Source organism: Cariama cristata, unplaced genomic scaffold (assembly GCF_000690535.1).
Source record: "Cariama cristata isolate BGI_N322 unplaced genomic scaffold, ASM69053v1 scaffold34218, whole genome shotgun sequence".
In the NCBI taxonomy this organism is placed as follows: domain Eukaryota; kingdom Metazoa; phylum Chordata; class Aves; order Cariamiformes; family Cariamidae; genus Cariama; species Cariama cristata.
Window position 1 is genome coordinate 1 of NW_009631178.1, and position 12,346 is coordinate 12,346.

At 49.8% G+C, this 12,346-nt stretch overlaps 1 protein-coding gene across 1 annotated transcript; it reads left to right on the plus strand.

Moving 5' to 3' along the window:
• Positions 1 to 2,231: 2,231 nt before the first annotated feature.
• ADAR (adenosine deaminase, RNA-specific) lies at positions 2,232 to 12,051 on the plus strand. Its single transcript, XM_009705861.1, is given in 14 exon segments — positions 2,232 to 2,965; positions 4,245 to 4,470; positions 4,528 to 4,670; positions 5,075 to 5,244; positions 5,473 to 5,626; positions 5,878 to 6,034; positions 7,049 to 7,220; positions 7,829 to 7,922; positions 9,367 to 9,495; positions 9,604 to 9,737; positions 10,227 to 10,409; positions 10,893 to 11,005; positions 11,390 to 11,517; positions 11,823 to 12,051. Coding segments are annotated over 14 exon segments (2,766 nt in total).
• The last annotated feature ends 295 nt before the right edge of the window (positions 12,052 to 12,346 follow it).

Here is a 12,346-nt window from a genome sequence, read left to right on the forward strand (position 1 = left end):
CCCCGGGCGAGGGGGCGGCCCCGGGCGAGGCGAGGAGGCTGCTACGGGAACCGAAACCGAAACGGAGCTCGCAGCCATCTTGCCGGGGTGACCGGTTGCCCGCAGCCCACCCTGCACCGCCTCCCCTCGGGAGAAGTTCTGCGAGTCAGGGTTGCTTTTTTCCATTTAGTTTCTCCCAAAACAAAGGAATTTGGTGTATGGATGAGACTGAGGTAAGAGCATTTTAAAAAAAAAACAACCCTCTCTTCCTGCCTGCTGGGATTTCTGTCCTGCCTTTGGCTCAAGGATCACATTTAAAATGAGTTCATTGAGTAGGGGGGCGGTGGGAGCCCCCCTCGCTGCACTGAGCCTCCCCAGCACCGCCAGTGGAGCCCATGTTTGTCGAGGTTGGTAAAATAAGTCACGGTGGTGACAGTTGGAGGCTGTTAATGACGTTGTTTAATGAAAGGGAAATTTAAAAACGGGCGTGAGGTGTGTTTGGTGAAGACAGGGAGTTTTAGGAAGATACGACTTGCATTGGAAAAACTATCTTTATGAAGATGGGTGCCTTAAAGAGGTCACCGGGAAGAAGGTAGGACGGAGACCTAGCAGCAGGTATCGGTTGCATGTTTTTATCCATTCAGTGTCACAAGCAACTGTTGTCAAAGAACTAAAATGTATCCTGTGCTGGGTTACTTATTTTTTAAAAGCATATTAAAAGCTTAGACTTGTGTCCTGTACCCGAGGGGGGTGGCACAACTGTGCGTGATACGAGTGAAATTTGGGCTACAGTCCTAAAAACTTTTTGTACCATTGCCAGCTCCACACCTATCCAATTTCTCTGCATGTTAACGCTTTACTTGCCCTGTGGCGTGGTGCTTTATGTCTACGGGTCACGTAGCGTCTAGGAAACAGAGGACATTTGGAGTTTCAGACTTTTTTGGCAACGAGTTGCAAGCCTATTGCAGCTCTGTCCTGTGTGACCATGTGAGCTGCTTCACCTCCTTGTGCCCCTGTTTCTCTGATTGCAAAGGGGGCCTGAGATTTCTCCTCTCCCTCAGGGCAGGGGAGTGAAAAACTCACTTGTGTTTCGGAAGCGGAGGGTGAACCTTCGACAGAAGGCATCGTGAACAGACAAACTGCCCCCGTGCAGCTAGCTTGAAATTCAGTCTAATGGGAACCGAGAGTCGCTCTTATTATAGTCTTTTCTTGTGGTTAACTTCGCCTGCGATTCCTGACTGCTGAGTTCTGTGCTGGGCAGACAGGGAGTTTGCGATTTGTGTTTACGTGAATAATTTAGACCGGTAGAAAACAAGCTTGCTGAGGTGAAGATGCTTGAAATGCCTCAGTAGCAGGGAAGCTGTGTAAACTGCATTTCTTGAATCCTGTAGTTGTGTAAATAGGTTCTGAATTGCTGTGGTTTTCCTACTAGCAGGCACCTGCTCAGGACGGGAGAGTGCAGAGAGAATCGCAGCTCCCCTTCTTCTGGTGCGCAAGCAGCCCGATTCACACCTGCATCCCAGCAGTGCGCTATGAACAGAGGCGCTGGTCGAGGCAGAGGCTCGTATCTTACCCGGTCAAGACGTAACTGCCCCAGCACTAATCAAGGTTTTTTTAACCGCCCTTGTACCCCACAAGAAACTAATCAGGAAACCTTTTTACACCAGCAGTTCCTAACAGAGCGGGACACTGAAGTCTATTTGCTTCAAGGACAGGGATCACACAACGATTCACGCAACAGAGGTGTGCAAGCTGCGGCACTGCCTCCTGCAGAGAGATGGCAACCCAGGTGCGGCAGAGCAGGATGGCATAGGTTCTCCAGCAAGCATCTGCAGGTAGAGTCTTTGCCACAGGAGACTTCAACTCCTCAGCACCGTCGTCAGGAGGACTCGGAGAGAGGTTCTGACACCATCGGGCTGAATTTCCAGAGACTGTCTCTTGCTGGGCAAAACTGTGAACAAGAAATTCTGACTGTTTTCAGGCAGCTTGGGGAGGGGAAGTCTTGTACAGTTCATGATCTTGCACATAAACTTAAAACTCAAAAGAAAGAGATCAACCGTGTTTTGTATAAACTCTTGAGAGAAGGCAAGTTGCACAAAGGTGGAGAGACGCCGCCACTGTGGAGGATTGCCTGCCCAAGCACAGGGAGAGAAAGAAGCCCCGCTGACCACGGCGGTGGTCGCACAGATCCGGCTTCTGAGAGCAGAGGGGAAGAGAGGAGCACAGTTGGCTCAGGAGACACCGATCCCGTGATGGCTGAGACGAAGGACAAAATCTGCAACTACTTGTTCAGCGTGGCCGAAACAACAGCGCTCAACCTTGCCAAGAACATTGGGTTTTCGAGGGCCAAGGATGTTAATGCCTTTCTTAGCGCTCTGGAAAAGCTGGGAGATGTCCACAAGCAGAACACAAGCCCCCCACGGTGGTCCCTGACAGACAGGAAACGTGAGCGGATGCAGATGAGGCTGAAGGCCAGCGCGGTAATACAGACAGCGGATCCCACACCTGAACCAGGTTTTCAACCTTCCTCTGTTCCTCCGTGTCCCCAGGAGACGACTGCAGCTTCACCAGCAGTGACGGCATCAGAAGAGGAAAGTACAGAAAACGGACAGCAGCCTTTGGGGCAAACTGATCAGAGCGATGCCAGTGACACAGAAGCAGCCCCACCTGAGGACCCTAAGCCCGAATTCTCCAGTTTGAGTAATTATGATAACTCTGAAAATGGCAAGTGGGCCACAGATGATATCCCAGATAATCTGAATACTATCAACAAGCAGCCCGATGAGTCAGAATCCATCATGAATTCCCAGTCTTCCCCCAGTTACGCTGCCCAGTTTGAAACTGCTTTCCCTTGCACGCCAGTAGAGAAACTGATGGCTTGTCAGGAGAAGAACCCAGTGAGTGGCCTTACTGAATATTCCCAGTACACGTACCAGCACTGTGAGTTCACCATGCTGGAGCAGAGTGGACCCTCTCACGAGCCACGGTAAGAAAATTTCCTACCTTTCCTGAGCTGTCTTTTTGCTTAAAATGATCTGACGTCAACTAACTTCACCCACTCAACTTTGTCCTGAAGGATCTGCTCATTAATGTTTACTTCATTTCAGAAGGATTAGCGTAGTTGATTCCTTGCAGCAGGTTAAAAAAAAAAAGGCAAAACAAGGCTAAAATTTAACCCCAGGTAGCCCAGTTTTGGCAACCCTGCACCTCATTCTGAGCAACGAAGGTGAGATTCATCTCTTCAGCTAGGTCCTGTCTGATTTAATCACCTGGCTTTCAATTTGATTGTATAGGGGAAAACTGGTATTTCTAAGCTACCTCTCAAGAGGCTCTTACCCTGGAAGTGGTATAAAGGGAGCCCAGAACAAAGTGATTGGGTGCAGGTGATGTCTTGGGTTAGATGAGGTGAACCCATAGCGGGCCAGAACGGCCTCTGTGAGCAGAGCGTGTAGCATAACACTAGGGTTTGTGGAGTCAGTCTCTGGAGTCCTGCTTCCCCTTGCAAAATCACGGCTGTTCCTGAGCACCAGTGAGACGATGAAAAGCACCATATGTGCGATGATGGAATATGTCAATAGATCCACTAGACGGGAAAATTGGCCTAATTTCTAAAGATGGAGTCCCAGGCTTTTTTTTTTTTAAGGAGGGATCTGAATGGATTCAGTCCTATAACCCTTCTCCAGATCTGGTTTTACCCGTCCTCGTTGGAAGCAGGTTTCCTCTGTATAGGGCTGGAAAACAGAAGAAGAAGCCGTGTTTGTTAGAGTTCACAGGGAAGAGAGAGACAGGAACATCAAAGGCGAGAGGTTTATGTGAGGCAGCACCTCTCAGATGGTGTGAAGGCACTGGATAGCCAGGGAAAATGCCGGAGGGATGAGTGACCCCAAATGACCAGGTGCAGGCTGCTTTTAAGCTTTCTTTATCCCTGTGCTGGAGACATAACTGAACTGCTCTTTGCATACAGCCATTACACGTTTCTGGCACTTGTGGAACAAGGCAGTTCATCCTGTTCCTTCAGAAGAAAATCTGGAGCTGCTCCTCTGTCACGAACAGCTCTGGAAACGCAACGAAACGAGGCTTAGATGCAGAGCTGTCGGGGCACCTTTGGTATTTTTGTCTTCTGCCCATGGCAGCCTGGGTTTGCTCTCCCAGCCAGGAGCTAGCTGTTCCTCCTCACTTGAATTCCAAGAGCAGCCTTACTTGGTTGCTCTGAGAAGACCACATTTTTGCCTCTCGATTTACCTCTTTGGTTTTCTCTTTCAAAGGTTTAAGTTCCAGGCAGTGATTAATGGGCGCCGATTCCCACCAGCAGAAGCAGGAAGCAAAAAACTCGCTAAACAGGAGGCAGCAGCTAACGCTATGAAGGTCCTGATGAGTGAAGCAGAGAATGGAAGACATGGTGGAATTAAATGTGAAGAGCCATTTCCCTCCGACAACTCTGAACCGGAACTGGTGAGTCTCGTTTGCTTTACTTGTGAGGCTGATCAAACAGTGTTTAGTCTGAAACTGGTTTCCTCCCTCTTCTTGCTGTAGTCTTTGCATCCAGAGCCAGAACCATCATCTGCATCAGCTCATCTCAGCCTGCTTCCGGGGAAGCACCCTATCAGCATATTAATGGAGTATGGACAAAAGTCAGGGAACACAGTTGAATTCCAGCTGCTCTCTCAGGAAGGCCCACCTCATGATCCCAGGTATGGCATATTGTTGTCAGCTTTGGGGACGATAGAAACCCTTTCTTTAATGTCCTTCCTCTTCAGCACACTACCCATGATCCCAGACTCATCATTGACCTAGCTGAATGCTCCTCGTATTTGAGGAATCTGGGCATGGCTCCTCCAAGACATCTGCCTCCAGAAAGAGACCAAACCCAATGCCCTTTCTCACAGAAAGGGTGCTGTTTCTTCTGCCAGACCAGGAACAGGTTCCAGTCCCACACCCTACCTGGTAGTGCTCTACTGGGAGTACTTAGGGCCGTTGTGGTAGATTTACATTGGAGATAACCCAGAAGGATTCAACACGAACTGGGAGAAGGGGATAATAAACAGATCGAGACACCTATGCTTAACACTTTTCATATGCTATAATGTCCTGTCAGGTTCAGCTACTGTGTGAAAATGGGTGACCAAATTTTCCCTGCTGTGGTAGGAAACAGCAAGAAGGGAGCAAAGCAAATGGCAGCAGAAGTTGCTGTGAAGATTCTTTCTGGAGAGTCTGTACCCCATGTCTTGCCTGAACAGGTACAAAGAGCTTCTTTGTAAGACCCAAGTGTTCTGGGTTGGGTTCCCTCCCACCTTTATTTCATATTCTGCTGGATTTCACCCCACAAGGTCATGTGCTGGCTCTAGCAGAGGTTTGCTGAGCGCTCTTGGCCTGCGGTAATACCAGCTGCTCAATATTTAACAGCCTTCTCCTGTCTAACTCTGCTCTAGCCTGTCGTGAAGCCCCATGGTGACCAGTCCATGCACAGCTGTGGACCATGGATCGCCACTCCAGATGAATCCAAGGTGGCGAAAGCGAAGGGTGTTGGGGAGCTCATCAAATACCTTAATGTCAATCCTGTCAGTGGCCTGCTGGAATATGCCCGCTCCAATGGGTTTGCTGCAGAGTTCAAACTCATTGACCAGTCAGGACCTCCCCATGACCCCAAGTAAGTAGCTGCATCTGTCCAGGAGGAAATTTTGCACTGTTCCTGTTGGTCCTGGAGAAAGGGCAGAGGCCAGAAAATTCCCGATGCAGCTTGAGATGGCAACAGGCCGAGCTGCTGCCTCTACCAAACCTTACGTCCAGGTGACAATAAGCTACCTCCACTCCTCTCTTCTCTCCACTGAGATAATTTACAAAACAGACCGAAATCCATAGGTTTCTTGGTTTCTGAGAGGTGCGCTGCTGTCTTTATAGGTTTGTCTATCAGGCGAAGGTTGGAGGCCGGTGGTTCCCAGCTGTAACTGCACACAATAAAAAGCAGGGCAAGCAGGAGGCAGCTGATGCAGCGCTCAGAGTCCTGATTGGGGAAACAGAGAAGATTGAGCGCATGGAGGGAATGAACATCACTGAGGTAAATCCTCTTCCTCCAAAGCTGAGACTGCTTTTGTAGCCCTGCCCGACCTATGCCTTTCAGTCCAACAGAAAAATGCCTTCAAGATCAACTGCAAGATCTTTGTTCTCTGAAGGTGTAGATAAGCTGACGTTTTCCTGAAGTGGGTTAGATGTTTCCTCAGGGCACAGATGTACTCTTCCCTCCTGCTGGTCTCTGCTTTAGGGCTAAATTATAATCAGATTCTTCCACAAGCTACTGAAATGTGTTCCTGTGCTGAAGCAGGAGCATGCTCCTTTTTAATTCTGTGACTTTTCCTTTTTTCCTCCTTCCAAATTCCTTCATACTGCATTAAAAATTGTGTGTCAGCTCAAAAACTCATGCATCAGATAAGAGCAAAGCTCTGGTTGTGTCAGGATGGCTGTCCCAAACCTGTGCTGCTTTAAATCACGCTTAGAGTTTTGTGATCTCTTAAAAGCTCCGTTCCAGGCTGCACAGCTGAGCACGGCAGCTGTGGCTCTAAATAGAAAAGCCATCAGGGAGGATTTGTCAGTCAGTGGTGCTAGAGGAGGCAAGTGCTCGTCTGCAGTGGGAGAGGCTGTGCAGTCTCGTCACAGGCAGCCAGAGAAGGAATTCCTCCAAAGCCAGTAACAGATTTCCTTGGCTGAGTCTCTGGGAACAGGCAAGATGGGTTTTGTTCCTTTGCGATGGGGATTTCCCCTGGCAATCTCGAGAGGCCATTCCTCAGCCCGTTTTGCTTGCTGCCAGGAAGACAGCTTGGTGCTGTCTCTCAATGACATGCTCAAAGTAGGACTCAAAGCGTTGGACAAGATTTTCCAGGAAGTACCTAAAAAAAACTTCACCTGTCCATTGAGACGAAACTGTCCATGTACTCAATCCAAAATTGTGCTGCCTGTAGCTCATGTTTTCTGTGTTCCTGCCTTCTGCTTGGATAGCTGTGCTTCGGCTTAGCTGTTTTGTTCTGTGACCTGCTCATGATCTCTTAGCAATCCTGGTCTTGTGTCCCTGTTCCAGCTCCCCGTGAGTGGCAGTACCCTACATGATCAGATGGCTATGCTGAGTCACCAGCGCTTCAACACCCTCACTGCTCGCATCCAGCACAGTCTGCTTGGGCGGAAGATCCTGGCTGCCATCATTATGCGAAAAGGAAATAAGGGCCTGGGAGTGGTGGTCAGCATCGGAACGGGTATGAACAGCTTCTTCCAGCGTAAGCTGACTTCTCACTTCCCCACTAGATTCCCTGCTAAGCACAGCTAGGGAATGGCTGTTGCTCTACGCTTCTTCAGAGAGGGCAAGGAGCCTTCCCAGGGCTTGCGTGGTGTCACAAGTGATCTGGTTATAGAGAGAGAACAAAGCGAATGTGCCTGCAGCTATATTGCTCTTAATCTTTGCTTGCATTGCTGTGTGCTGCTCTGTGCAGCAGAGCATAGATTCCTTGCGTTGTACAGCACAAGATCCCCCAGCTTCTCTCAGCTGCGTGTAGCTTAGCTCCCTTCCTACTCCGCTGCCACACTTCCACCTGGAGTGGTGGGCTGAAAAGCACTTGGGAATGGACACTGCCCCTAAACCTGTGGCAATTTAAGTCTCTGCTGTCCCTAAAGTAGCATGTGCTCCTTGTCACTTTATTTTCCTAACTGCTTGGATCAGGATAATGATTTAATAGTGAGGGTGCTGGTGCTCTCAGGAGCCCAAAGAAGTAAAACTTGAAGCAAGCTAAAACCCTCCCTCTCTCTGTGAAGCTGTGTGTTGACTCTGAGGCTTGCCTTTACTTATTTATTTATTTATTCATTTCAGGTAATCGTTGCGTGAAAGGAGAAGAGCTGAGCTTGAAGGGGGAGACGGTAAATGACTGTCATGCAGAAATCATTTCTCGAAGAGGCTTTGTGAGGTGAGAGAAAGGGAAACCCAAAGGAGAAGGAGAGGGGCCTGCCAAGAGCTGCTGTCCCATTCTAGGGGGATGTAGCTGTGACGAGAGATGAGCTGTGTTGAGAGAGACTGTGATCCTCTTACACTACTATTTACCCGTGTGTTGTAAAATAGAGGGAAGTTATTTCCGATAAGAAGAGGCCATGCCTGAATGGTGCCCAAATTAGTACCGAACTGGAAACTTGCCAAGAGCCCAGGGCCTGCATCTGATGTGCTTAAAATAAAGCATCCTGCAGAGGCTGCTTGGCTGGCGCGCAATGCGCTGTTTCAGTCTGAGCACAGCTCTCTCTGAGCCAGGGTGCTGGGGAATCTGCAGGCCAGGTCCTGTTTTGGCCTTTCTGGGTCTAGGGTGTAGAGGGCTTCAGGAAAACACATCGAATGTGTTTGCATTGGTAAGTCAGAAATCCTTTTTCATCGGTTGGAAAGGGTTTTCCCAACTAAACTGCACAATTGTTCTCTTCTCTTTATAAACATTCAGTGTGGTGCTTTTTGAATTTAAATTTTAAACTAAAGTGAGATGAAGTTGGACTAGCCTTGTTGATGTCCAACCTTCCAGTTACGAACAGCAAAGCCAGCTGCTTTCTTAAAGCCTTTGCCTGCTGCCACTATACTCTGTGTGTTCCTCAGCACTGGAAGGTGTTGAGGGCAAGGCCCCGGAAAGCTGTAAAGTCAGAGGATTTACACTCTTGCTTACTGTCTCGGCTATTAATCTTGACAGTCACGGCTGCTGAGCTGCTCTGGCACGGCAAAACCTCTCAGAGACGAGAACAGTGAGCTCCACCTCTCCTTGCAAAATAAGTCCCTGCACAGACTCTACTTGAGGAGTCTCTGTGAAGCTGCAGTTTTTCTTCAGTCCTTGACACTGTGTTGGAGACCTCAAGGTTTTTCCCTGTCCCCAGTCAGAAGCAGCCATAAAAGACCCAGTCGTTGTAAATAGATCGTGGGGTTGTGCTAATAATACCACTTGCGTTCAGCTGCCTGTGGAGCTGTTTACTCTTAATGCAAACCTGGTGCTGACTAAAGGTGCTAGGTTAACAACCTTGAAGTCTTCTTCACACTCGGATCAGATGCACGCAAGCAGCAGCCAGCCAGGCTCCTTTCTCTCTCCTGCCAGTGCTTCCCTCTGCTCACCTGGCAGAATGCTTATTTTCTATTGCGTGTCCTCTGTGTGGCAGGAAATCTGCTTGATCTCATGCCTTTTCTGTAGTGTCAAACGCTACTCGTTGGCTTCCAGGTATTCTCAGCCACAGCTCCTGGTCTTTGCTCTCCCATGTGGCAGGAGCAGGTGACTTGGAGCGACAGAGGGCTGGGGACCCTGCCTGTCCCGGGCACAGGCAGCAGTTGGATTGAAGTGCTCCTTGTCCGAGGAGCAAAGCAGCCTTTTGACATGATGTTACTATTTTCAGGTTTCTCTATAGTGAGCTGATGAAGTACGACCCGTCTGATCCTGCCTCTGCAGAACAGAGCATTTTTGAGCCAGCTGGAGGGAAGAGACTCAGAATAAAGAGCAGCATTACCTTTCACCTCTACGTCAGGTTTGTGGGGAGGTGTGCAGGGAGGGATCAGTGTCAGCGGCACTATCGCACCCCTGGCCCTGGCTGTTTTCTGCATCGGTGCTAACCTGGGGAGTGTTTGTTTTCTAGCACAGCACCTTGTGGGGACGGGGCGCTCTTTGATAAATCCTGCAGCGATCAGGCGAGCGTGGTGGGACAAGCCCAGCATCAGCCTCTCTTTGAGAACCCCAAACAAGGCAAGCTGCGGACCAAGGTGGAGAACGGTGAGTGGTGCGATCGCTCCCTGCGTAGTGGGGTGGCTCCTCCTCTCCTCTGAGCCTTTCTGGAGCTCCAGAGTTTCCTTCCCTCTGTCTGTGTGGTGCTGTTGTGGGATTTGAAGCATTCGGGAACCAGAGGAGGTGAGCGAAAGGGACGGGAGTGTTAAGAGTCCCTTCTCCTTCCCAACTCTGCCTGTTGGACTGCTGCGCTAGCAGGAGTACAGCTGAAGTTTGCTGCAAATCTTGTAAGTCGCTGACCTCTCTTTCAAGCGCTATTTCGTTCTGCTTCAGCCGCGTTAAAAATTACTCACCTGTAATCGGTACGGAGTTCCTTTTTTTCACGTGATAGCAAAATGTTCCCAGAACCTGGTGACAGACAAACTCCAGAGGTCACTCCATGCCTGGGTACAGAAGATGCTTTCTTGTGCAGTTGCTGGTGGAGTTTTGATTTATATGATACCTGACTCTACAGAAAACCTTTCTTCTCTTGTGCAGGGGAAGGTACCATTCCTGTGGAGTCGAGTGACATTGTGCCCACGTGGGATGGGATCCAGCACGGGGAGCGGTTACGAACCATGTCCTGCAGTGACAAAATCTTACGCTGGAATGTACTTGGCTTGCAAGGAGCATTGCTGTCACACTTCATAGAGCCAGTTTATCTCAGCTCTGTTACACTTGGTATGAGACCCGCTGTCCTTTCTGGGCTGGGCTGGATGTGCTGCCCCGCTCCCTAGAACTGGGCTGCAGCGACAAATAACCTCCCTTCCCCGAGTGATGGAAAAGCTTGTTTGTGGAGGCTGTAGGAGTAACAGACCGAAACGTCGTTCTTGGCAGAGCTGTGCTGTTTGGAAGTGAAAAGGGAGTTTGTGGATTTTATGCTGTGGGTGGAGTGGGATTTTCTCCAAGGTTCTTGATTTTTTTTTTTAGAAGGCACATGTGATCTAGGAGAGTGAGAGAAAAATTCCCTGTTTGTGTCTTCAGTGAGAAGTGTTGCAGTCTATAAACCTTCATCTTAGACATCTAGGGTACACGTAGCTGTTGCTGATCCACATGGCCGCGAGCTTTCTGGAGTTTGTGAGAAGCGCTGTGATTCTTGGGGTTCGGCCTGTCCGTAGCCTGTGCCATTCCTGTTGCCTAATGCCTTCACGTCTGTCTTCACAGGTTACTTGTACAGTCAGGGTCATTTAACACGTGCGATCTGCTGCCGCGTGGCAAGGGATGGGAATGCGCTGCAGGAAAATCTCCGAGCTCCGTATCACATTAACCATCCTGAGGTACTGAGGGCTTGGCACCTCTTTTTCTGTCCCCTCTTCCACCTCTGCCCTTGGGTTCGGGGCTCCCCGCGGTGCTCTGAGGCGGGGGGGGTCACCTGGCAGAAGTTCTCCAGCCAGAGTAAGGGATTAATGGCCAGAAACCTGTCCCCTTTGTGTTGTCCCACAGTGTCTGGGGGTTACTGGCCATGACTTGGTCTGGGGAAAGGGAGATCAAGGTCACCCCCGTAGCCTTCAGCTTGGTGAAAACCCAGTGCTTCCTGCTGTCAGGAGTTTGGGATGAGCTGAACCCCTGCCTGCAGGGGATGGAAGAGGCAAGAGGCTCCCCTTAGCAGGGAGCTCACACAGCAGGACGGGTGTTAAGAAACCCTTTTGTCTCTTACGCAGGTTGGGCGAGTCAGCGTATACGACTCTGCAAGGCAGACGGGCAAGACAAAGGAGTCTTCGGTGAATTGGTGCCTTGCTGATGAAAGCGAAGTTGAAGTCTTGGATGGCACGAAAGGGAAGGTAGATGGGTAAGAAGAGCCTTTCCTGACGCTGCTTTTTTGTTTGGGGAAAGGGGGGCAGCTCTGAAGTCACGAGTACGCTCTGCGCTCTTACAGCACCTTAGGTGTGGGGAGGGTTGGGGAGAGGAATTCCAACCTGACGTGAGCGAGCACTCTTGAAGTAAAACAAAATATTGCCCGGCCCCTACTACAGAGCCCTGCTGAGCCAAGAAATCTCACAGGCGTCCCATTTTGGGTTTTTCCCCAAGCCCCCTGCTCCTCTTTGCTCTTTGGAGTGTCATGTCCTTCATTGCTGCCTTTGTCTTCCTTCTCAGACCAAAGCTGGAGGTGTCTCGTGTGTCCAAGAGGAAAATGTTCGCCCTATTCCAGCAGTTGTGTGCCAAGAACAACTGCAAAGAGCTGCAGAACCTCTCGGTGTACTCGGATGCTAAGGAGGCAGCCACAGCGTACCAGGAAGCCAAGCAATGCTTCTTCAGCACGCTGGAAGAGATGGGCTACGGCAGCTGGATCCGCAAGCCCCAAGAGGGAGATAATTTCTCTTAAAAAGTCTCCCTGCGTGTGTGGGGGGGTGAGTGTGCACAGGCGTGTGCATGGGTGTACGCGTCCTTCTTTCACCACCTTCTTTTTGAAGTGGGATCAGGAGCGTGCAGCGGTTTCCCCTGTAGGCCTGGCTGCCTTCTCTCTCTCTGCTCTTGTTACTCTGAGACCCTGCCCTTTCTCTTTTTAAAACATGCATGAAAATTACCGTCTTTTTTTTAAGCTAGGGCAGTCTCAGTCCCCATTTTGCTTTTATGTTTTTGTCTCCTGTTTTTTTTTAAAAAGGCACAAGAAACCAGAG